This window comes from Suncus etruscus, chromosome 14, assembly GCF_024139225.1.
Source record: "Suncus etruscus isolate mSunEtr1 chromosome 14, mSunEtr1.pri.cur, whole genome shotgun sequence".
In the NCBI taxonomy this organism is placed as follows: Eukaryota; Metazoa; Chordata; class Mammalia; order Eulipotyphla; family Soricidae; genus Suncus; species Suncus etruscus.
Genome location: NC_064861.1, coordinates 50069195 through 50094918, shown reverse-complemented (window position 1 = coordinate 50094918; position 25724 = coordinate 50069195). Strand labels below are relative to the sequence as shown.

The 25724-nt window shown below is 42.0% G+C and overlaps 1 protein-coding gene across 1 annotated transcript in view; it reads left to right on the top strand.

Annotated features, from left to right (window-relative positions):
• Window positions 1-247: 247 nt before the first annotated feature.
• Window positions 248-25724, top strand: part of CES5A (carboxylesterase 5A) — a 69095-nt gene continuing 43618 nt past the window's right edge. The window contains exons 1-3 of the mRNA XM_049787401.1: window positions 248-359; window positions 4771-4854; window positions 9433-9483. Coding sequence (XP_049643358.1) covers window positions 248-359; window positions 4771-4854; window positions 9433-9483 — 247 coding nt within the window. The remainder of the gene's footprint in view (window positions 360-4770; window positions 4855-9432; window positions 9484-25724) is intronic.

Here is a 25724-nt window from a genome sequence, read left to right as displayed (position 1 = left end):
GGTTTATTTCCCCTGAATGCTCCCTTTCCACCCTGTCAGATGAAATTGGACGCCCAGAGAGACCCCACCCTGCTCTGCGCCTCCCAGACAAGGGAAGACGTCGGGAGCGCATTGTGTCTTTTAAAATAGACCTGTTGTCGTGGGAGTGTATTTTTAGCTGCAGGAAAGATTGGCATGCTCTCTCTGCCACCATCTGCCAAAGGCAGTTGCCAGGCAACTGACACTGACGGCAGCAAGGGATGACTCCATGGAGGATCTGGGCACCCTGGTGGCCCAGGACCTCTCCACTGTCGCAATCCTACGTGCCCAAAGCCAGACCCCAGGGAGGAAAACTCGTCTGTCCCCTCAGCTCAACTGGGGTGAGATATGAGGGCCCAGTCAGAAGGTGCAGCCATCCCACATGATCCATTTAGGATTGTAGAAGCTTTGGCTGCTGTGATGGTTCATAGTGGGCTCTGAACCCAGGGGGTGTGTAGGCTTCTTTCCTTGGTACCCCTGGGGTGCTGGTTTGAGCCTGAGCAGGAGCTGTCTGGAGGCAGAGTCCACAGACACAGTGAGTGCCAGGATCCCTGGGTTCTGGTCTGATGCTATCTTTTCTCTGTGTGATTTGGGGTGTGTCTTCCTCCCCTGGTTTTGTCACCTTCAAAGTACTGACTCTCAGACCAGGCAAAATGCCCTCATTGAAATAAAAAAGAACTGCAAAAAATACCAACCAGATGTGGGGTTAGATCCTGACTCGGCCTGAGAAAGCTCACATGACAGCAGGTAACAGTGGAATTAGGTATATAGTATGGTGCCTTCATTTGTGCATGCTTTGGAGCTCAGGGAAAGGCTAGGTAGGATTTGAGGCTGGACATCTTCACAGCACTCTTGTCTCCTTGTCCAGATGAACAAGTCTGAGTCAGACATTTGCCCAGCCTCCCTTGCTGCTAAGTTCTTACAAAACACCATGGAAAGGAGGAACAGGCTTAACTTCTACTTGCTCACTTTGAGGAGATTACTTCCCTGGCTCTGATCCCTCTTTCCTTGCCTGTAAGCCAGGGTCCAGCTCTACCTTACAATACTTTGAGGACTAGGTTGACATCTAAGGAATAGGGATGTGTGTGTGGAAGAAGCCATGCTCAGAGAAAGAAAGCTGGGACCTTGTTTTCAGAAGAAGACTGTGTTTGAGGTGGGTTCAGGAGGGCATGGAGCACTTGTTGATGCATAGAGATGGCCTGGAGGAAGTGCTGGGCATAGTGTGACAGCAACTTCAGTAATGGCCAAAAGGCAGGAACCACGTAAGCTTGACCACTCACCCACCCCTGAAGGCACTCATTTCCTAGCACATCTTGTCTTTTAGCAGTGCATGGTTGGTCATTCCTCTCCAAAGAGGTAGGTGCCTGCCCTCAATAGCCAGGCAACTGGGCACAAGAATCTACAGGGATGTCAGCTTAGCACCAGCAGTGCCAGCCAGAGATGTCTAGAAAAAGAATCCATGTCTCTGAGTTCTTTGGGCTACAGTATATTGGGGATGGTTGGCAGCTAAATGTTGACCCTCATTGAATTTCCAAGTGGCAGGCACTGGGGGGAGTTTGACTTTTATGTAATCCCCACCCCTATTACCACCAAAACTCCTGTATTGCATGTTATATTCATGGATCTTGGGCTGTGACTGGTTACATCAGGTCAATGGTGAGTTGTTTAGCAGAACTCTTATTACATAGGATTTCTGGAGCAGTGTAGGTTCCCTGAGAAAATCATGATCAGAGAAGGCTTCCTGGAGGAGTAAGCTGACTAAGCTGAGCTTCTTCTGCAGGAGAGATATGTAGATATGGGCAGATGCTTCACCTAGGCAACAGGGGAGCACCTTGGTCAGATGATAGAGGGGTGTTGGCAGTGGCCTTGGCTTAGTCCCTGCAACATGGGCTTGAGAGGGGTCCCACCCTGGCTATCCTGTCCACTCTTGGATAGGAGGGGCTTGGCAGAAGGGGCTGCAGCTGAGATCTGTGGACATTACTCCTTGAGATTTGAGTGGGATAGGTGAGGACATTTGTGGTCAGGTAGCTGGACAAGACTTTGGCAGAAGTGGTGGTTCAGGGAGAGACCTGGGATGAGTGAAACAGTAATGCTTGTACTCCCAACATGTGCCCACACTCCAGTTCTCCTGAAAGGCTGAGCCCCTCTGAGAGTCTGCACCTCACCCCATCCCAATCCTGGGAAGGTGACACCAAGCCTAGAGAGAAGAGAATACAGCTTAGGTTGCCAGAAGAAGCAGGATTTAGATTTTCTGACTTCCAGGGTAGAGGGGGCAGGTGCAGTTGACATGAAATGGGGTGAGAAGGGTCATTTGCAGTTGCATGGAGGTGGGGTCCCATGGGCCTCAGTTCTGCTGCCAGTCTGTGCCCAGCACATTGTGTTCCTGGACCCCATTTCTCCCTTCTGGAAATTCAGAACCCAAGCAGAAAGCAGCAGTGAAATGCTATATCCTGGCTGTCCTGGGGATTGGGGGGACCCCTTAGGGGCTTCCTCTCTGCCTCTGCTGGCCTCCCCAGCATGTGTGTCCAGAACTCAGGTCCTCTGGTGTCTGTCAGAGCTTCTCCAGTGTCACATGTGCTCTGGAACAGGCTGGTCTTGTTGATGCCGGAAGTTGGGACTGGCTGCCTCACTCTGCCCTATCCCAGGGGAGACAACTGTCCTGGATGGGGACAATAGGAATGAGGCTGTTTCCCCAGTTGCCCAGGCTCCCCAGGGCTCTGGGAGGAAGTATGAGGCCTGGGGCCACTCAGAAGATTATTCTAACTCCATTCCTGCCCTCTGCCTTGGGGTTCTGAGTTAGATGCCTCCCTTCTGCTCTAAATTCTTTCTGCATTTTATATTCTTTGGAAAAATAGAAGCAGCTTTCTTGTTCTCTTTGGGGGAAATTTGTGTCTAGGAGGAGGAAGAGGAGCATCCCTAAGCCCCTGAGAGGGGGGAGGGAGCCTATGTGGATGGGAAAGATAAAGTTCCCCTAAGCTTTCTTCTCTGGAGAAGGAGGTGCACTGTCTGTATTCCCACCCAACTTCAGAGGGACTGAACTGTAGACGCTTCCTCAAACATTCTGGCCTCAGGAAGAGGGGACCTCAATGAGGTCCTGACCACTGGCATTCACTGAGAAGCAGGAACAGGAAATTTTGGATTTGGGGGTGGGACACAGTGACAAAAGCTGGGAAGTCGTGCTGTGAAAGTGATAAGAACAAAACGTAAGAGAGTCAGACTCACTTTAGGGATGATGGTTAGGTCCCTGACAGGGAGAAGAGGCATGAGGAAGGAAAGGACAATGATGCCAAGCCCAGGCCAGAGCAGCTCAGACTACTGGCCACAGGGACTCTGGGCCCCCACATGATTGCATCTGATCTTATGAAGAATGGTGGTGGTGGTGGCTGGAATCAGAGGAATTGGAGAAATACAGCAGTCTTCTAGAGAGCCCAACGTTTCTCTAACGTAAGAGACCTGGAGGTCTCTTCAGCTCTTTAGGGATCTGTTCACACATTGGTGGGATAGTGAAGGGTGGGCATGAGGGGATGTGTCCTATCAGGCTGAGCTTGTCTCTGCCCAAGTTCCCCAGAAAGCGTTAGAGAACTGGGGTATCCTTGTCACTCCCAGCATAGCAACCTTGTCAAGGTGTGTATCAGTTTGTATACATTTACACACACACACACACACACACACACACACACATCAGAGAACATGCTTGAGAGCAAAGAGCACAACAGCACATTTTGTTTTGCGTCTGAGAGAAGCTCTTGTATTTGTTGGAGATTCTTTCTGCAACAGGAGACTTCCATGTTGCCGAGGGAGTGAAGTGAATTTCTCTAATAAATTCTCAGGCCACTGGAATTTCTTAGAACTTGGCCCTGGTCTACTGTCTCCTCCTGGTGTCACCTCTGATCATCATCCCTCATCAGCTGCACCATTTTTTTTAAAGACAAACTCCAATTTATTTATTTATTTCTGTTGCTGTTTGTTTTGGGACCACATCAATGGCACTCAGGGGTTACTTCTGGCTCTGTACTTAGAAATCACTCCAGGCAGGCTCAGGGGACCATATGGGATGCCAGGAATCAAACCCTGGTTCATCCAGGGTTGGCCTCATGCAAGGCAGATGCCCTACTGCTGTGCTATCACTCCTACCCCCTAGCTGCACCATTAGTTATCATGTCCACCATTGCAACAGGGAGTTTCAAAGACCATCGCTGAGTGTTCATCCCTATTTGACACCCTCGTGGTTAGAATTCATCTTTCTCTTCTCACAGAATTGACAGCTGACCCACAGAGAAATGATGGGCCCACAGTCAGTTCAGGGAGGCTCGATTGGACACAGAGATCCCTACAGGCTCTCCTGATGCTATGCTGCCTCTTCTACTCAGGCTGCATCTCTACCTGAATAACCTCCAGGCCTACCCCACAACAGATGAAAGGATGTACATAAACAGGCCTGCAAGCCCTAGCTTAAAAAAGTCATGTATTCTAGAAAGTTCTTCACCTCCCTGGGGAATATTCCTTATTTTCTCAGTGACACCAGTTAGGATGTTTATCATAACAACTTATTTCTTTCATAAAAGAAACCCCCACACTGTCATTTCTAAAACAAACATTAAATTGACATATAAATGAACTCTACTTTTCTTCAACTAAATGCCATTCCTCTCCCTTGGCCCCAAAGGTCCAGTGTGAAGAGCTGCACTCAACACTCAGCATTGAATGGGGTCCTCTATCTGACCCCCACAAACTCGGCTTCTTTTCCCTCAGCTCCCGACTCTTGGCTGTGTGGAGAAGCCAGACATCTTGTACAGCTGCGACTCAGTGTGGCTGATTTGGGCTGGAATTCAAGGCGTAATTACAGACAAATAAGTATTATTACATCCCGCCTCAATCTGCTTCTCTCTCCCCAAATGCTCTCGCAAGCAAACAGTCCCCAGGGAGAAGAGATGTTGTCTTTTTGAAGTCCCAGTTTCTTCCTGGGGACCTGGAAAGGTGTGACACTCTGAGAGACACCTGCATTGGCTGTTTGTGAAAGGGCCGACCTGGACCATCTGGTCTGCAGCCAACCCTGGCTCTCAGTTGCTCTTGTCACTATTCTGCTGTGAACTTGGATGAGGACTGAATGCCTGTCAATTTGGGGGCTTTCTGAGGCAACCCGGAGTCAATAAAGTCCCCAGGAGTGTTGTTGTAATGATTGAGACAGTACCTTGAAAGCATCAGAAGGTTCCCCTGTGATCAATAAAGCAAAACTTCCTTTTCTTACCACTTCTCTATTAATTATTGGCTTCTTTGTTCTCTACTGCAGAGATGGCTTTGTAATCTCCAGGGTTTTACATCTCTAGCTAAAGTGTGAAGACCTAATCTCTTTATTCCTTCCTTCCTTTTCTTGCTTGTATCTGAGACTCTTTAGAACTGATTGTTAATTGTTTCACATCTTTGTCCTTCCTGTAGTGCACAGAGAAACCAGAACAGGGATGGTCAGCTGTGGATGGGATTTAGGCACAGGAGTAGAGGGTTGGGAGGAAGAATCAAGGTTGTCATCAACTTGGTGGGTTCTTGGGGAGGAGGCTAGAGTGCCCCAGAAGAAAGGAATTCTGGGGATTAGAAAACCCTTACAGCCAGGGGACTCCCCTCGGTATCACCCCTTCACCCCTCATCAGTTAGTTGTCTGCAGAAGATGTGGCCTGGATGCAGACTGTGGGGGTAGTCAGGGTCGGATTTCATAGCTGTAGGCAGCAGACCTGGTCCTGAGGCTGGAGCTGAGAAAACTCATGACTCAAAATTCACTTGCCTGGAATTTTGCTTCTTTTCACCAGCCATTCAATTTGATGTAATAAAGCATCTGAAAGCTCCTATGAGTAGGACAGAGTGATAGGATCTGTGGGATTTGGTGGGAAAAAGTTGTTGCTCTGTGCTGCCCCTGGTGGTCTGACATGGTGGTGCAGGTATGAGGACTAGAAAGCTGGGGCTGACTGGGGCCTGAGGGTCCGAGGAGCTGACTGAGTCTTTGAAGAATCTGTTGCTATGACACTAAGCCTGGCGAGCGAGTGCACTTAAGATGCTGAGAATCCATGGTCTCTTGTATTTCAGAGCAAACAGAAGAAAAGAAAAACCCTGAATCTATCTGAACTCTGTAACTCATTTGCTATATGATTGCAGGCAAAACCCTGTATTTTTCTGAGTTTCAATTCAATTTCAATTCCTGATTTTTGAAATAAGAATACCAATAAAAATCACTACTTTTGAAGGGGTAGGGGAATAATAGAGCAGATACATGCTGGCCTTGCACACAGCCAACCCAGGTTTGATCCTCAGCATCCCATATGGTCCCGTGAGCACCACTAGGAGTAATTCCTGAGTGCAGAGCCAGGATAAATTCTGACAATTGCCAGATGTGGCCCCCAAACCAAATACTCCATGACTTTACATAGTATGGGGAAGGATTGAGACAATGCAAAGGTCACTCTTGTCTCAGTGCTACCCAGAGGTTGCTTCTGGTGGTGGTATGAACCGTGAAGTCTAAGAACAGAGGAGTCAGAATTTGCCCAGGGAATCTGCAGGTGCAGGCCCTCTGGGCCCGTTTCTGCTTTCTGTGAAGCTCATTATGTCTCCTTGCCTCTGTCATTAAGAACTAGCACAGGGTCCTAGCACAGAACCATCTGGAGCATTTGGAGCACTGTTACTGAGAGTTGCCCCCAAGGCCATCTAAGCTGCAAATAATAATAATAATAATAATAATAATAATAATAAAACCCTCAAAAGAAAACCTAATTGAGATAAGGGTGTGGTTTCTATGATAGAAAACATCCTACCAAGAAATTGCTGCGTTCACAAATTTACAGACATCCTGTAAGAGCATAAAATGACGTAAAGCAGAACTTGGCAAACATAAAATAGGCAGAAGAAATAACAGATATGTCTTTAATAAGTTATAGTTTTAAGTCCAATATGACAGGCTCCAGGTTGGAGTGCCAATTTTAAGCCATTCACCTGCATTGTGATTACTATCCTATTTGGCTTTATTTCTAACATCCTATCTTGTATTGATCACTGTGATGTCATTTCTTTTCTTTTTTCCTTCCTTCACTTTCTTCTGTTTGACTATTAACACTTTCTTTGTTTCCTCCCTTTTTCTTTCACTACTAATATGTATTTGGAGATTTGCATAATTCCTTTACTACCTTGCCATGATGCTCTTTTTGAGTTTTTCATTTATTTTCTCCCTATCTTTTTCACATGCTTTTTTCTCTGTCATTTGCTTTCTCTCTCTTCTCTCTCCTTATTCTCTCTTCTCTGTCTCTCTCTGTTTCTATCTCTCTCCCTCGCTATCTCTTTCTCTGTCTCTTTGTCTCTCACTTTCTCTGTGGCTGAGCCTGCAGTACATTTGGAGAAGTTCTACTTTCCTATGCCTGACCAATTTTGTCTGAGACAAGAAGCTTATGATGGACCAGAGCCCCGGGCAGGGAGATGAGCTTTTCTTAGCTCAGATCCAGGAAGCCTGGTTTTCATTTCCAACCTAACATGCAGAGTTCATTGCCCTTTATAGGTTTCAGAAATTGAATTTGGTGACAATTTCAAGTCTGGGAGTATAGGAAGTTTGCAATGTCTGCCACCTCATCTGAGGATCTTGAGCTGTTGCCTCTAACAAGTCCAGGACATCTGTATTATAAAGAGGGAATTGTCCCTAGTGGGATTTCCGACATCCTCTGGAGATGCAAATTCAGAAGCTTCCCTTCTTGCTTTTCTACAAATCCTAGGGTACGAGAATATATCTGGAAGGACCTGTACTTTTGTGCCCTCTGAGTCCCCTTCAAACTGCACAGAACCCAGAACACATAATTGATGATAGTTCTGATCAACTGGCTCCATTGTGATCATCTCAGGAAAGTTTGAATAAACTGCAATTTCTTAGGATTTGGGGCAGGGCTGACAAAGGTTATCAAAGGGCTCTGCACTTTTACTTTCTCTCAAGTTTTCTAAGGACAGACGCTTAGGTACTGAAGCCTGAGAATGGGTGAAAAAGCTGCCCAAAGGTGGAGGACAGTCCTCTGGGGGGCTTGGCCAAACTGGACAAAAGCATCATGGAAAGATGTCACTGTGTGCTTCATTCCTATTGATCAAGTCAACCCACCTAGATTTTCAGAGATCAGATATTTGCATTTTTATTTCTGCTATAGGTTCCTCTCTGGCCATCCAAGTACCAAAGTTCCCTTTTGTTTCTAAATTGAGCAGGGGTATTGGAAATCTTCTGCATCATTTGGCAGGCACAGTTCAAACGCATAATCAGAAAGTCAGAGATCAGAGGGGAAGAGTTTTGTGGGAGCAGTCATGGCACTGCTCCTGATATTCTGTCTTGAAAGGGACAAGGATAAGGAATTGGGCTGTAGTTGGCTTCTGGAGCCAGGAGCCACATAGCAATTGGGGACTAGCTGTAGTGTCATTGTGAGTCCATCCATGAAAACACAATCCAATGATTTTGAAGACGAAACAAGATAGGGTCAACATGAGTGGTGTTGAGAGCTCATTTGTCAAGTGCTCTAGAGTGAACCTAAACCCTAAATTCCTACATTTGACATGGGAGGTCGGTCTTACTCCGGAAGCTGTCAGAAAGTGTCACTACCCTTCCTGGTGGTGCTGATTACATAGGGCAATGTCACCATATGCAGAATGTGGGCAGAGCTGGGCATCAAACACAGGGCCTCAGGCCTGTAAGGTGGGCATGCTACCCCCAAGCCCTTTTACTTGGCACTTTTTTTGTATAGCAGAACTTTGAGAGGATGCCCACAAGGTAGCTCATACTGACTTTCTGCCATTTCCAGTCTGGAAGAAAGACCTGAGCTGGGGCAGGAGGAAGGTAAACCCAATTTTTCTTCCTCAATTCCTTCCTCAAGCTTAAGGACATTAGATTCAAGAGTGCATCTCAAGGAACATTTTAGGCAACTGTTTGCATAAAGCTTAGCAATGGCAATGAGTGGAAGGTTTTAGTATCTGAACTCTAAAGTATGTAGGTGGGGTTACATTCAAGTAGGGGACTTGCCACACAACTCCTAGATCTGGTCTTGAGAGCCAGACAAGTGCCACTCTGATCCCAGTGACCCGAAATCAGCATCTCTTGCTTGGTCTTAGTCCCAGGTTCTTCCGCTCTAATAAGTAGAGCTCTGCTGATGCCTATGTCTTCCAGCCCATAGTGACTTTAGCATTCCTATTGGCTTATGATGTCACTTAGGTTTAGTTGTTAATGTATTTTGTTCACCCGGAGTACTTCCCTTGAAACCTCTACAAGGACTCTTTTCAGCATGGGATGCAGCTTTTGCCACTGTTGTGACTAACTTTGGGGCATTTATCTCTCCCACTTCCTAATTCCCACTTGAAGGGCAGGAAATTGAACTGGGAGTTTTGAATCTTAACATTTCTTATTCCTTTCCCCAGCCTGCCCCATGGCACTGGGTGCCCAGTCACTGCAGGAATCCCAGTCTGGAGGTGAAATAAGCTCACACAGAAGATGAATTAAGAACATTTTCTGGGTTTGCCGAGTGTTTGTGTCCCTTTGACTTAGGGAAATAAACCCCAGCTCTCAAAGACCAGCTGGTTTGCTTCATTCCTTTGTCTCTAGAGCAAGAATTCACCAGCCGTGAACATTTTCCCACATGCAGCTTTGGCCTCATAATTCCATCTTTCTGGGATAACAAATTTCTATGGATGCCTGAAGCACCCTAGAGAGCTTTATTATTACTGTTATTATTATTTAATTTTTATGTAGATACCATGCTTTGCAAAGTTGCTTACAGTAGGGTTTTAGGCATACAATATTTCTATTCTAATGCACCACTTCATCACCCCTCCACCAGTGATCTCAGGTTCCCTCCCATACCCCACCCTGTCTCCTTGACAGATATAATTTTTTTAAGTTTAACTTTTGGAGTTTGGGTCCCAGGGTTTTTGTTGTGTTGGGCCTATGAGTTTGGCTATACACAGATACTTCACCTCTACATACCAGAGACACTAAGGCCTCTGGCACTAAACAACCCCTTCTTGCTCCCTTACCCTCTATGTCTTTTCTTCCTCAGCATTTTTGTTTCTGGCATCTAGAGCCAATGTTTTGTCCACCTTTTAATCCTTGCATTTCCTAGACAGGCTATTCTATAAAACACAGAGTAGTGTAAACTGAATGGCTTTAATAGGGGTGGTACTAAAAGCCCCCCTTTCAGAGGGGAGAGGCTCTCACTTCTCAGAGTCAAAGTCAGAGCTCCTCAGCCCCACGTGTTCCTAGTCAGCTCCACCAACGTGAGCGGGTTCTTGTTGGCTTTCTGTTCCCTGCAGCTGGCCACACTTTGTCTGACTGTTTGGGAATGAGGTTCTTTTGTTCCTCTTCTTTCTTTCTAAGCAGATTTTCTTTTGAGTTCTGGATGAATTGTCTATGCAGTGTGGAGTGGGAGGGAGTTGCTCTCGAACTGACTCCCCCTGTTTCAGGGTATGAGAACTGCATGGAGGGAAGAGGGCATTTCTTGTCCTTGGGAGAACCAGCCTGTGGGTTGTCAGGCTTTTGCACAAACAAAAGAACTGAATTGGGTGCAATGCCTTGGGTTCCCGTGTGGATCCTCACCAACCCACTGTGTGACTTTGCAAGCTTCCCTTACTCTCTTTGAGTCACAGAGACATCTGAGCCAGGAGAGATTTGGATGTGATGAATAGTTTATCATGTTTAAGACTACTTTGACATGTTCTCTTAAACAGAAACTGGTGGAAACCCCAAAGCATAGGTTAAATTATGATGTGCTTTCCCCCATTTTTTGTGAACACATCCATAAGTGCTTGGAGTCTAAACTGGATCTGTGCCTGGAGGTTGCTTCCAGCAGTGTTCAGGGAACTGTGTGTCATGAGGGACTTAGCAGCATTTTTGGGATGCAAAGTCTGAGCTCTAACCCACTGTGCTCTCTCTCAGCCTGGAAGTCACTGTGTTTTTTTTTTTTTTTTTTTTTTTTTTTTTGGTTTTTGGGCCACACCCGGCGATGCTCAGGGGTTACTCCTGGCTGTCTGCTCAGAAATAGGTCCTGGCAGGCACGGGGGTCCATATGGGACACCGGGATTCGAACCAATCACCTTTGGTCGTGAATCTTCTGCTTGCAAGGCAAACGCCCATCACTGTGTTCTTTGATGTAGTAGATGAAGTATCCTATGTTTGGGCCCAGGGAGTCTCAGCATCTGCATTCCTGGCCTTGGGATGGATTGGGGAAATCCTGATAAGATGGCTGACAGAAGCCTGGCCTCAACTCACCAAATGCCAACATCAGCCCCTGAGTTGCACCAGCCAGAAATGGCTTCCAATGTTACTCAGACCCAAGCTCACAGGTGAAGTAGGGGTTTGTCTTTGCAGGAGTGTGTGGCTTAGGTCAATTCTCTGGAGCTTCCGAAGCTCTTAGGTCCATCCTGTATTTCAGGAGAAAAAGTCTCAAAGCAGATAGACTTCAGCTCTGAGTGTCTCAGCTCATAACTCCTTTATGAAGGTACAGTCTTCTTTTCTGTCCAGGTAGGGGTGTTAGCTGGGAAGGCAGAAGAGGGAGATCTAGGGTGGGGGTGGGAGTTAGCAGCAGTTTATTAGTGCCCCCAAGCTCCCAGTTTTGATAGGTAAGCAACTTTCCGAGCTGCCTTTTCTAGGCATTCCTCCAGGAAACCATCCATCATAATGGCAATAGGAAAGTCCAGTCCCAACTCCTGCTCATTTTGAAAATGATCAAACTGATATATATATAAAAAAAAGAAATCACCAAACTGCCCACTCTCTTTTGCACAATCAGGTCCAGGCTTCTTGAGATTATACCAGTGAGATCTAGTTTGGGGCTAGAGCATGAGGAGCTCTTCAATGGCAGGCCAGAGACATGTGACACAGGGGAGACACCAATTCATGGTGTTCTGGGATCTAAGCCCCATGCGGTACCCAGTACCCTTGTCAAGGCCCAATGCCTCAGCCTCTGCCTGGCTTGACCTTACCACCTTGGGCAGATCAGTGCTTCCTTGACTACAAGCACAGATCAAGACAACTTCCCAAGGAAGGCTGGCAGGAGAAGATGGGATGCTTCACTGTGGTACCCATGCTGTGCCAGGCACAGTGATCTCTGGGAAAGGCATCCTGAGAGTGAGACAATTGCTATAAGGATGAGAGGATACTAAACATAAAGATGTTGGCACCAGCATGCTAATCTCTCCCTGGAAACTTTTCTTGAATCCCCCAACCTCTCCCACAGTGGTTTCCCCTTGTTAGACTGGGGTAGGGACTTTTGGACAGCCCTTGATGAAGATGAAACTTTTCTTCCATGATTAGAAGGGGAACATCAAAAGCATCTCCCCAACTCTGCTTCCTTGTCTGTTGAACAACCTCATTGATAGGCTCACCCCACATTTATTGAATGATAAGGTATATTCTCCTACATTTGGACTCTCCTTTTTATTCTTTTGCATTTTATGCTTTTGTTTTGATTATGTGCTTTACATCCAAAATTAAAGAAATTATAATTTTTCTGATTATAAAATTAGTATGTTCTCAGGCTGGAGAAAAAGAGCTCAAAGTGCTAGGAGTTTGGCTGTGATCCTCAGCCCCACATGGACCACAAGCAATGAGCTGGGAGTTGCCCCTCCAACCATCTCCAAGTGTGGCCCCAAAACAACAAAAATGGCCTTATTGTAAACAGTTTTAATGTTTGAAAAGAAAGTTTTCAGGTCTTTCAAAGATCTACCCACTCTGACATCTTTTTCATTGTTATATGCATTCTAATTGTGATTTAATACATGCAAAGAATACTCACTGTTTGCTCTGACCTTTCTATTGAAACATACTATGTTGTATGCAGATGGAAAAGCACATATATTTTGCTCTCACAATCATTGTATCCATCAAGTTATAATATAGAAGTTCCTGGTACACCCAAGTCTTGTAGCCATCATCTAGCAAGGCAGACACTATTCCCACTGCTTGGCTCCATCACAGAGCTTGAATCATTTGGACTTTACTTCATGGAACAACATGTACTCTTTTATTTCTGACCCCCCTTTTTTGTTTTTGGGTCACACCTGACAGCACTCAAGAGTTACTCCTGGCTCTATGTTCAGAAGTTGCTCCTGGCAGGCAAGGGGGATTATATGGGATGCCAGGATTTTGGCTATCTTGGCAGAGTCATTCCTGTTATGGTATATAACAGCCATTTTCTTTTACATGACAGTATAGTATTCCATTTTAAAGCTAGATAACAATTACTTTCTTTAAAAATACATTTATTTGTGCTGCTAACATTGCAGTTGATTTCCAACTTTTGGCTCTCATAAACAATGCTTCTCTGCAGGTTTAGTTTTTAAAGCCGAAGGGGAAAGGCTTGTTATTAATTGCATCTCTTAAGCAAAAGGAAGCGTGACAGTCCTGCCCCAGGCTGGATCTCCATTTTCCATTATCCATTGAGAAGCTGAGAGCAGAGGTGCTACATACTGGCACCATTTGTCCCTTTGCTGTCCCAGGCAAATATGTTAGGCAATGTGTTCAGAGAAACAGGAAGATACAATGTCCAACTGTATTCTAGCTATTCACTTTATCAATTTATTATCTCTTATCTATATGATCATCTATTGGTATCATCTATCATTTATCATCTCTCTATCATGATTTATTCTAGGATTTGACTTTCATGATTGTGGAGGCTGACAAAATCTACCATCTGCCATCTGGAAGCTGTGGAGCCAGAAAGGAAAGTCCAGGGCTGAAGGTCTGAGCCTCAAGATGGTCAAGAACCCAATTGTCAGACTGAGTTCAAGCTCCCACATAAGCAAATATACTTTTCCTCTATTTTTCTTTTTTCTTTCCCCTTCTCTTCCTAACCTTGACACTCTGAAAAAGGAACAGTTATTTTCCTAGCCTACAGATTCAGGTGCCAGGGTCTTTGGAAACACCCCCTCAGACACATCCAGACATAAAGTCCTGCCTCCCCAAGGGATCACACAGTCAGGATGACACAGTAAATGGTGACGCACAATTAACTGTCCCAGCGGGCTTTTTGTCCTCACAACATTGTTTGGAGTTTGGGTGTGGACCGACAAGAAATCCCAAGAATCTGCTGCAAAAGGCAAAGCATTGTGACATTTTAAACTAAAGAACAGTTGCACTTTTTGCCCCAGTCCTTCCAGCTAGCGTGTGCGCGCACACATATGAATGCACACACACATTTAATATACACTCCCTGTGAGCTGTACGTGCTCTTCCTTGGGCAGGCTAGCAGTGCCCTAGAGACACAAGCTGGAAAACAGCAAAATGGCATGCTCTTTGCACAGGAGGAAAGTGGGCAAAGAGATATGGAAGAGCTCCTTGCTTTTTCCCAGAACTCTGCTTTAGGACATCGTTGTTTGCAATGCAGAGGTTTACTCTGTGGAACAGAACTCTTGTTCTGTGAGCACAGAACTCTTGAAAAAGTTTCTTTTTAAAGGCTGACTCTGCTGTCTGGCATCTAGGACTCAGGGCAAGAGGGTCACTTTTCTTTTCTTTTTTTTAAATTTTTTAAATATCTTTATTTAAACACCGTGATTACAAACACGAGATGGTCACTTTTCACACTCCCATTTTATTTTATAAAAAATGAAATAAAAAAACCAGAGTGACAGCACAGTGGGAAGGACACTTGCCTTACATGTGATCAATCTAGATTCGATGCCTCTGCCATCCCATAATGGTCCCCTGACCTTGCCAGGAGTAATTTCTGAGCGTAGAACCAGGAGTAACCTCTGAGCGCCACCAGGTATGGCCCCAAACCAAACAAACAGAAAGCAGTGGAATGAAACCTTCACTCAATGGCTTGTGCTACTGAAGCTTAGTGCATGTTAGGTCACTGTGCTCCCTCCCTCACTGAGAGGGGAAGAAGACAGAAAGAAGCATCCACTGCTTGTAAGGACAAAGGCAGAGATACAGGCTGAGGATCTTCCATCCTCAGTGCTCATTGTCCTGCTGGGCAGGCTGACCAGTTGTCTCTAAACCATTCCTGCCAGTGATTCTGTCAGAATCTACACTGTCAGAGACAAATGTGCAACCAAGGGCCATCTGTATACAATGGAAGTAATAATACCCCTTTCACCCGCTTTGGGAAGATTAAATAAGGTTATGTGCATAAAACTATCTGCACAGTGGATGCCATGACAACAATAATAAAGAGTTTTGCTGGGTGATTGATTGTATTATAGTCACAGCATCACTCATAAATAATGCAAATTGTTCATTTCCTACAGTGGCATGGATCAAAATTCTCAAGCTCTGCCCCCTTGATGATCACTGATAAAGGACTGTGTGATAATGGATTGTTGTGCCCACCTTAGGACCCAAAAATAATGTTCTTTACCCCTAACATTTGGGACATAGAGCACTCATTCTGCTCTGACAATATTAGGACTATTTAGCAGTAAGCAGTAGTTTTATCTGGATTCTTTTACCCCCTCGAGATGAAATGAAAGTCCCTAAGCTTCACTGCCAAAACATGGGGTGGGGGGAACCAAGAACCTTGCAGGTCTCCCTACATGCCAACCATTGCCTCCTAGGGCCCAATGGCCAGTGGCACTCTGCACAGAGACCCATGTCTTTCAGAAGTGAGTGCTATTTGGGGTCTAGGCTTTAAATCACTTGTGAGATGACTTTGGTGGTTTTCCACCTCTGTGGATAGGTACATTGTACATGTCATTCAAACCCAAAAGTCTGGTAGGAATTAATGATAGGGTTTTTTTGTTTTTGTTGTTGTTGTTTTGTTTTTGTTTTTTTTTTGTCTTCTCATGCTACTGCTTCTTCTTTTTAAGTTTGGCCATAAAATGATCTTTAATTCAGAAAAAAAAACCTGTTACACACCCAATGTTATTACAGATTTTCAAAAGATAGTACAAAGCATTCATTCTCCCTTAATTTCTTATTTAGGCAGTGTGGCTGAAAATACTGATAATTTCAAGCAAATACTGATAATAAATTCAACCCCTCCACCAATGTCTCAAGGTGCCATGTCACGCTCCCCACTCACCCTTTTGGTAAACTCATTTTTTTAGGTTGTGTCTCAGGTCTGTTACCACTAACCAGTTGACATTCCCTGTGTCTTTCTATTTCACATAAGAGGGAGACCTTTCACATAAGAGGGAGACCTGTATATATGTATCCCTTTCCCTCTGGCTGACTTAACTCAATACCCTCCAGTTCCATCCAGCCTATACTTCTTATATTTTATGAACAGCTTAGAACTCACTAGGGACATGGCAATCTGCCTCATGAATTCTTGGGGTTCTGGGGGCAGCATCCAATTTCTACCTACCATTGTGTCTCAGTTAGGGATTCCTGTAGAACAAACTAGCCCCGCTGCTAGGGGCTTGTAAAACAATTGTATGTTCAGCTCGAACTGTGGGTCTGTGACTCAGGCTGACCATCCTCAGGTATGGTTTTTGGTGAATTCTTTCCAGGTTTCTTTATGACTCTGAAATCCACTCCTTAAGCTCAGAGACTTAAGCATGAGTGAGGTAATGAAGAAACTCAATGTGGGATTCTCTTTGAGCATCAGGCTGACTAGATAGCTCACAACTGGGTCCCCAACACCACCACCAAATAGAAAACCCCAATGCACTGGTATTTTTAGGTCTCTGTTGTATTTTCTGTGCTTCATTGCCTATTAACCCGCATGGTAGAGTTTAGAATTATTTCAATAATAATACATTAGGAAGTGGAATCGGTAGCATTTAAGCTTTTATTACAAGGAGTTCAGAATTCTCCCTGACTCCTTACCCTTCTGTTTGATTAGGGATGAAACACCCACTCTCGTTTGACTTGATAATTTCTGTGGTTCTGTGGCTTTCTGGAGTTAGTTCTGGGAGTTTGTTACATTAACTTCAATAGTCAACTCTTTTTTTCAATAAAGGTTGGGGACCAACATACTCAGCATTCTGTGCTCTTTGTGCACTTTGAGCTATATATCTCCTGCTCAATAACTGTCTGCCCTCTTTTCCCATGGTTGCTGTTTCTGTGATGAATGGGTGGTCACAACCATTGGTTGCTGTGCTCACACACTTTGATGTGGCATTAGCACTACACTCGGGCATTTGGGGTCACTCTCAGACTCAAACTTTCAGTCTTACTGGTCTCATGATTTGAAGGCAGTGACTCAACAATGAAGTTAGCAATGGGTTCTGTCTAGCTGGGTATCAGGGGAGAAGTTAGAGCAATAATGACCAACACTTGACAGTGACTGACTACAGAAATGATCAAATGTTCTAGCAAATACATGCAATGATACCTCATAGATTTATTTTTTTAACAAGTCACACAATATAATTGACCTCGCATGAAACAAAACCTGTATGTTTGGCTTCAAACATTTTTCCTTTAGTACGCATGTACTCACCAGCTTCAGACACATAACAGCCTCTCCCAATTCCTGCTTTCTTAATATTCCCTCACTGATATTCTCCCACTATTCTGACTTTTATAATTAAAGATTATGTTGTCTGTTGGTATCTAGTTTTTCTCCATTGAGCAAGTATGTTTGAGAGCCATCCATATTGTATATTTTAGTTGTTTTGTTTTATGGCTTGATAGTCCTCAATTGTAAGATACACCATCATTTATCCATTTTCTGTAGATGAATCATCTCTAATTTAGGGAACTCTGTACATATGTGTCTCTCATTAGGACTCTAATGACTACAACTGTTGTAAATATTCTTGTCCAGATTTTTTTATGTGGATGTATACATGTTTTCTCTTGGCTATTTACCTTGGAAGGCAAATGCTTGGCTTTTTTTTCTGTGATGCTTAGTTTTATTTTACTACACAGTTATACAAAGTGGTTTTGTCAGTATAACTCCTCAACAATATATGTACTACAATATTGTCAATATTTTATATCATTAATTAAATTTCAAATTTGGGGGCCTTTAGGTGGGTGTGGAGTAGTGTTCACAATGTAAATATTTATTTGTAGGTACTGTGATTTACAATCCTGTTAAGAGTAGAGTTTCAGTCTTACAATGTTCCAACTCTAAACCCACCATCACTATCAGTGTCCCCCTCCACCTCAGGTCTTATTCTATCTTTACTCACCCTTCCTTGACAATATTATTTAAAAATTTTAAATGTTTTAAAAAATTAACTGCTGTATAGTATCCAAGACCCTTTACCAATTTCCTTATATAACCTGCAGTAATCCTCATCATTCCCATCCCACAACTTCTTCCTTGAATTACTACTGTCCAGGGCCATGGGTTTGGTATCATTGGATACTTTCTGTTTCTCTGTCTTGTTCTATGCTACCTTCAGATCCACCTAAGTTGCAGCAAACTGCTTTTTTTCATCTTTTCTTTCTGCTGCTAGTTTTCCATTGTGTAGACATACCACAACTTCTTCATCCATTCATCATTGGATATTTGGGGTGTTTCCATTTTTTGACTATTGTATTAAGTGCTGCAGTGAACATAGATGTGTATATATATTTTCAAAGTAATGTTTCATGTTTGGAGGGGATACCAAGAAGTGGGATTGCTGGACCATCTGGGAGCTCTACTCTTTTATTTTTTTGAGAAACCCCCATACTGTTTTCCACTTAGGATGTAGTTTTTATGCTGTTAACCTGATAGCTAATGATCATAAACAGTCTTTTGTGTGCTTCTTAGCTATTTTTAAGTTTCTTCTTTTGAAAAACACCTGTTTAATTTCTTATCCACTTTTAATGAGTTTGTTTGTCTTCTTGTTATTGAGATACAAGGACTTTTATATATACCATATATGATTCCCTTATGAGATAGATATAGTGGGAATGTTTTCTCTCAGCCTTCTCTTGTCCCTTTCTTAATGGCATCTCTCAATGAACAATTAGTTTAACATCTTGATGAATTCCAAATTACCAATTATTTTCTTTTCTGACTAGCACATTTTATATTCTCTCAGAAATTTTTGCCTATCTAATATTATAAAAAGCATTTGCTCCTGATTTATTCTAGAAACTTTACAATTTAGTTTTTTGCATTTAGATGTTTAGATGTGTTATCCTTTTTTTTTTTTTTTTTTTTTTTTTGGTTTTTGGGCACAGCTGGTGATGCTCAGGGGTTACTCCAAGCTATGTGCTCAAAAATCGCTCCTGGCTTGGGGGATCATATAAGACATCAGGGGATCAAACTGTGGTTTGTCCTGGGTCAGCTGTATGCAAGGCAAAATCCTTACCACTGCACCACCACTCTGGCCCCAGATGTGTTATTCATTCTAAAGTAGTTGTGTGTAAGAAGTCAAGAAACTTTGTGGAAAATCTTGATTTATTTTAGCTTTTCAAAGTATTTCTTTTGGCCTCTGCATTCCTCCATATCTGGCTTCCTGATTTCCTGTATGAGGCTGCTAGGAAGACCCCAGTGAACTTAATCCCATTAAAGTTTACGAGCAAGGTAGGCTGTTCCGGCCCACAAGGTGGTGCCAGACTCCTGCCAGAGGCTTATAAAGGGCCTCTGCATATCTTCTAGTCAATGAACTTCAAATTACATGTAGAAAAAAACCACACTACAAGCCAGACGATGGGCAAACAGTGCAGGCCAACTCCATGCATAGAGAATGAATATGGCAGCTCTGATGACCCAAGAAGAGCCAACCACCTAGTTAGTCTCTCAGATGAGGAGTTTAGAGAAGAAATATGGACGATGCTCATAGAATTCAAAGAAAGCATAGATCAAGCTAAATAGAACACAGATAAAAATCAGAAAACCCAAACTGAAAAAACAGATCTGAAAACTCAATAGATGAAAACCTCAATGAAAAGCCTCTCCAACAATTGTATTACAAAGCTATAGTCATTAAAACAACATGGTATTGAAATAAAGGCAGACCCTCAGATCAGTGGAATTGATTTGAGTATTTAGAGAATGTTCCCCAGACATACAATCATTAATTTTTGATAAAGGTGCATTAAATGCAAAATGGGGCAAGGAAAGCCTTTTCAATAATGGGTGCTAGCACAACTGGTCAGCCACTTGCAAAAAATGAACTCAGACCTCTATCTAACACTATGAACAAAGATCAAATGCAAATAGATTAAATATCTGAAAATCAGACCTGAAATCATAAGGTATATAGAACAACATGTTGGTAAAACACTTCATGACATTGAGACTAAAGGCATCTTCAAGGAGGAAACAGCACTCTCCAAACAAGTGGAAACAGAGATAAACAGATGGGACTATATTAAGCTGAGAAGCTTCTTCACCTCAAAGAAATAGTGACTAGGATACAAAAGTCACCCACAGATTGGGAGAAACTAGTCACCCAATACCCATCAGATAAGGGGCTGATATTAAAAATATACAAGGTACTGACAGAACTTAACAAGAAAAAAAAATCTAACCCCATCAAAAAATGGGGAGAAGAAATGAACAGACACTTTCTCAATAGAGAAATACAAATGGCCAAAAGGCACATTAAAATTCTCCACATCACTAAGCATTAGGGAGATGCAAATCAAAACAACTATGAGGTACCATCTCATGCCACAGAGACTGGCACACATCACAAAGAACAGGAACAATAAGTCTTGGCAGGTATGCAGAGAGAAAGGAACTCTTATTTACTGCTGGTGGGAATACCCTCTAGTCCAGCCCTTATGGAAAACAATATAGAGATTCCTCAAAAAACTGGAAATTGACCTCCCATGTGATCCAGCTATACCACTCCTAGGGATATACCCTAGGAACACAAAAAATATCATTCAAAAATGCCTTCCTTGGGTCAGAGAGATAGCATGGATGTAAGACGTTTGCCTTGCATGCAGAAGGACAGTGGTTTGAATCCCGGCATCCCCTATGGTCCCCCGAGCCTGCCAGGAGTGATTTCTGAGCATAGAGCCAGGAGTAACCCCTGAGCACTGCCGGGTGTGACCCAAAAACCAAAAAATAAATAAATAAAAATGCCTTCTTCACACCTATATTCATTGCAATGCTATTTACAATAGCCAAACTCTAGAAACAACCAAGATGCCCTTCAGCAGATGAATGGCTAAAGAAACTGTGGTACATATACACAATGGAATATTGAGCAGCCGCCAGGAGAGATGAAGTCATGAAATTTTCCTTTACATGGATGGAATCTATTATGTTGAGTGAAATAAGTCAGAGGAAGAGAGGTAAACACAGAATAGTCTCACTCATCTATGGGTTTTAAGAAAAAGAAAATATATTATTGTAATAATGCTCAGAGATAATAGAGATGAGATCTAGAAGGACTGTCTCATGCTATGAAGCGCACTACAAAGTGGTGAGTAAAGTTAGAGAAATAACTACACTGATAACCATGGTGACATGTTAATGAGTGTGAGAAGTAGAATGCCTGTCTCCTATATAGGGACAGGGGAGGGAGGGAAATTGAGCACATTGGTTATGGGAATGTTGCACTGGTGAAGGGGGGTGTTCTTTTAAAAAAGAAGAAAAAAGAAAAATAAGTATTTCATTAGCATATAAGTTTGAGAATCAGCCTTCAATTATGAAAAAAGATCTGTTACAGTTTTCACTTGGGTTGATTTCAGTCTAAAAGACCAATTTATAGCGAACTGACATCTTAAAAATTATTTGCTGTCAAGTTTCTAAATATGATTTATTTTTCTTTTTATTTAAACTATCTTTAATTCCTCTTGGCAATATTTTATAATCTTATGCCCAAAATCTTTTTAATTTTCCATTAAATATTCTTGAATATTTGATATTCTAATATGCTTATTACCACTAAAATTTATTTTATTTAAAATATTTTTGTTAATAGAAAATTTAAATTTTTTCCATATTGAAAATAAACATGTTCTTAACAAACAACATAGAGATTATTCTGATAAAAGTAGACACAAGAATTTGTTTTGTTTATTTTATTATAGTTGTAGTTAAGGAAACATCTTCAGATGTTTTAGAACATTAATATATGATTTTTATATATAATTACCACACCTCATTACCACCAAGTGCCCATTCCTTTTCCACCAATTTCCCTACCCAGAATTCCTTATAAACTTATCAGTTGATCGATGGCAGTTTGCTTCAATGAATACAATTTTGCAAATTAAAAATCATTGTTAATCACTGTTTATAAGGATGTGTCTATCAAAGATGAATTCTTTTCATTAAACACATTTGTGAATGCCAATTTATCAACAACAGTCTCAACTGAGTAACCAAACTTCTTCAGATGGTGTCAATCAAGTTTCATTAGCTAAAAGTTCACCATGATCCCCAAATCTATTGACTAATTTTCTTGTCATTTTTTTTTCAACCTAATTTGGAAGCATATTTTCTAGTTTTTAAGTGTTTTTAAACTTCTAATTATTTTATGCATACATTTCATACACTGGTATTAGAGAATACACTATTATTTTAATAATTTTTAATTTATTAAAATGTATATTGGGCCCAGTATATGAGCTATGACTATAAATGTTTCAGGTGTGCCTAAAAATAGAATATATAACCTGGAGGTAGAGTGCTTTTTGTCTTGCATAAAGTTGACCACATAAGTTCTCCAGACCTGCCAGAAGTGATCCCTGAGTACAGAATCAGAGGTAAGCCTTGAACACAATCAGATGTGCCCCTCCCCAAACAAAACAAACAGAAAAGCATAATCTGCAGTTGTTAACTGTAGTGTGTGTCAGTTAATCTGCAATGAATCTCTCTTATTTTTGTCTTTCTTATTTTTTCCTATTTCATAAGCTAGAGAGAGCTATGTTAAGACTTTTGACTATAATAGTACTACTTTCCATTTTTAGTTAATTTTTCGTTTCATGTATCTTATTGTTCTATCGGTTATGTACATATGTCTAGGTTTGCTCTTTCTGATTATTATATTGTATTTCCATCACTAAAAAAGGATCCTCTTTCTTGATGATAATATCTATTATCTTGAACTCTACTGTACTGAACATCTTAAAATTTGTTATTTGAAATTGTAGTGCTTAGTCTCTTTACTTAAATTTATTTGCTAAGATAGTTAAGTCTACCATCTTGTTATTGCTTATATATTCTTTCACCAGTTCATCTATTGTTATTTCTTCTTTGCTATTTTTACATTAGTTAAGTATTTTATAACTTTGTAATAAGAGAAATTTAATACAGAATAATTCTCTTTATCCTCTTTGTACTATTTTATAAATCATTATATATATGTATATCTTTGAACCCCATAATACCTTTGTATTATTTTCTTTCATCCTGAAAAACATCTGCAAATTGGGTCATAGAAACCCTCTTTTATTATGGAGTTTAGTCTAGGAAGTTTTGTTAATGTTGTACCAGCTGTTGGATTCTTTGCTTCTCTTTAATTAAAAAAAATCTCTTGGAACAATAAACACCCTAGAATAGCTAAAGCAATCATTGGGAAAAAGAATATGGGAGGAATTACTTTCCCTAACTTTAAACTGTACTACAAAGCAATAGTTATCAAAACAGCATGGTATTGGAATAAAGACAGGCCCTCAGATCAGTGGAATAGGCTTAAATACACAGAGAATGTTCTCCAGACATACAATCACCTAATTTTTTATAAAGGAGCAAGAAATCCTAAATGGAGCAAAGAAAGCCTCTTCATCAAGTGGTGTTGGCACAACTGGCTAGCCACTTGCAAAAAATTGAACTTAGGCCCCCAGCTAACATCATGTATGAAGGTTAAATCCAAATGGATGAAAGACCTCAATATCAGACCCGAAACCATAAGATATATAGAACAACACATAGGTAAAACACTCCAGAACATTGAGACTAAAGGCATCTTCAAAGAGGAAACTGCACTCTCCAATCAAGTGAAAGCAGAGATTATAACAGATGGGAATATATTAAACTGAGAAGCTTCTGCACCTCAAAAGAAATAGTGCCCAGATACAAGAGTCCCCCACTGAGTGGGAGAAACTATTTGCCCAATACCCATCAGACAAGGGGCTAATCTCCAAAATATACAAGGCACTGACAGACATTTACAAGAAAAAAACATCTAATCCCATAAAAAAAAAATGGGGAGAAGAAATGGATAGACACTTTGACAAAGAAGAAATACAAATGGCCAAAAGACACATGAAAAAATGCTCCACATCACTAATCATCAGGGAGATGCAAATCAAAACAACTATGAGGTACCACCTCACACCCAAGAGATTGGCACACATCACAAAGAATGAGAACGAGCAGTGTTGGCGGGTATGTGGAGAGAAAGGAACTCTTATCCACTGCTGGTGGGAATGCCATCTAGTTCAACCTTTATGGAAAGCAATATGGAGATTCCTCCAAAAACTGGAAATTGAGCTCCCATATGATCCAGCTATACCACTCCTAGGAATATACCCTAGGAACACAAAAATACAACACAAAAACCCCTTCCTTACACCTATATTCATTGCAGCACTATTTACCATAGCAAGACTCTGGAAACAGCCAAGACACCCTTCAACAGATGAATGGCTAAAGAAACTGTGGTACATATACACAATGGAATATTATGCAGCTGTCAGGAGAGATGAACTCATAAAGTTTTCCTATACATGGATGTACATGGAATCTATTATGCTGAGTGAAATAAGTCAGAGAGAGAGAAAGAAAGATGCAGAATTGTCTCACTCATCTATGGGTTTTAAGAAAAATGAAAGACATTCTTGCAATAATAACTTTCAGACACAAAAGAGAAAAGAGCTGGAAGTTCCAGCTCACCTCATGAAGCTCACCACAAATGTGGATGAGTTTAGTTAGAGAAATAACTAAGTTTCTAACTATCCTAATAATAAGAATGTACGAGGGAAATAGAAAGCCTGTCTAGAGTACAGGAGGGGGTTGGGTGGGGAGGAGGGAGACTTGGGACATTGGTGATGGGAATGTTGCACTGGTGATAGGTAGTGTTCTTTACATGACTGAAACTCAAACACAATCATGTATGTAATACATTTGTTTAAATAAAAAATTTAAAAAATCTCTTTTGTTTATACCATTTCAAATATGATTACTTACTTCAGCTTGATTTAGATTTAATTTGCTCCTTTTTTTCCCCAAAATTCTTTTTTTTTGTTTGTTTGTTTGTTTGTTTTTGGGCCATACCCAGCAGCGCTCAGGGGTTACTCTTGGCTATCTGCTTAGAAATATTTCTTGGCAGGCAACGGGGGACCATATGGGACGCCAGGATTTGAACCAATGACCTTTTGCATGAAAGGCAAACACCTTACCTCCATGCTATCTCTCTGGCTCCTCCCCAAAATTCTTTAAGTGAGTACTTGGCTTATTTGTTTGGGATCTTTCTTCTTTTTTGTTTTTTTGGTTTTTCGGCCACACCCGGCAATGCTCAGGGGTTACTCCTGGCTATCTGCTCAGAAATAGCTCCTGGCAGGCACGGGGGAACCAAATGGGACACCGGGATTCGAACCAACCACCTATGGTCCTGGAACGGCTGCTTGCAAGGCAAATGCCACTGTGCTATCTCTCCGGGCCCGGATCTTTCTTCTTTTTTAAATTGTAGGAATTTACAGCAACCAACTTTTCTCTTGAGTGTTGCTTTCACTAAACCCCATAGGGTATGCTATGTTGTTTTTTAATTTCATTCCTCTCAAAGTATGTTTTCCTAACATATTTTTTTTCTTAAAAGTTATTTGTTTATATATTACATATTTGACTTTTTTAAATTCCATTTTGTTATTGTTTCTAGTATTTCCTTGTTTGGACACTGCTGAGATTCAGTTCTAATTAGTG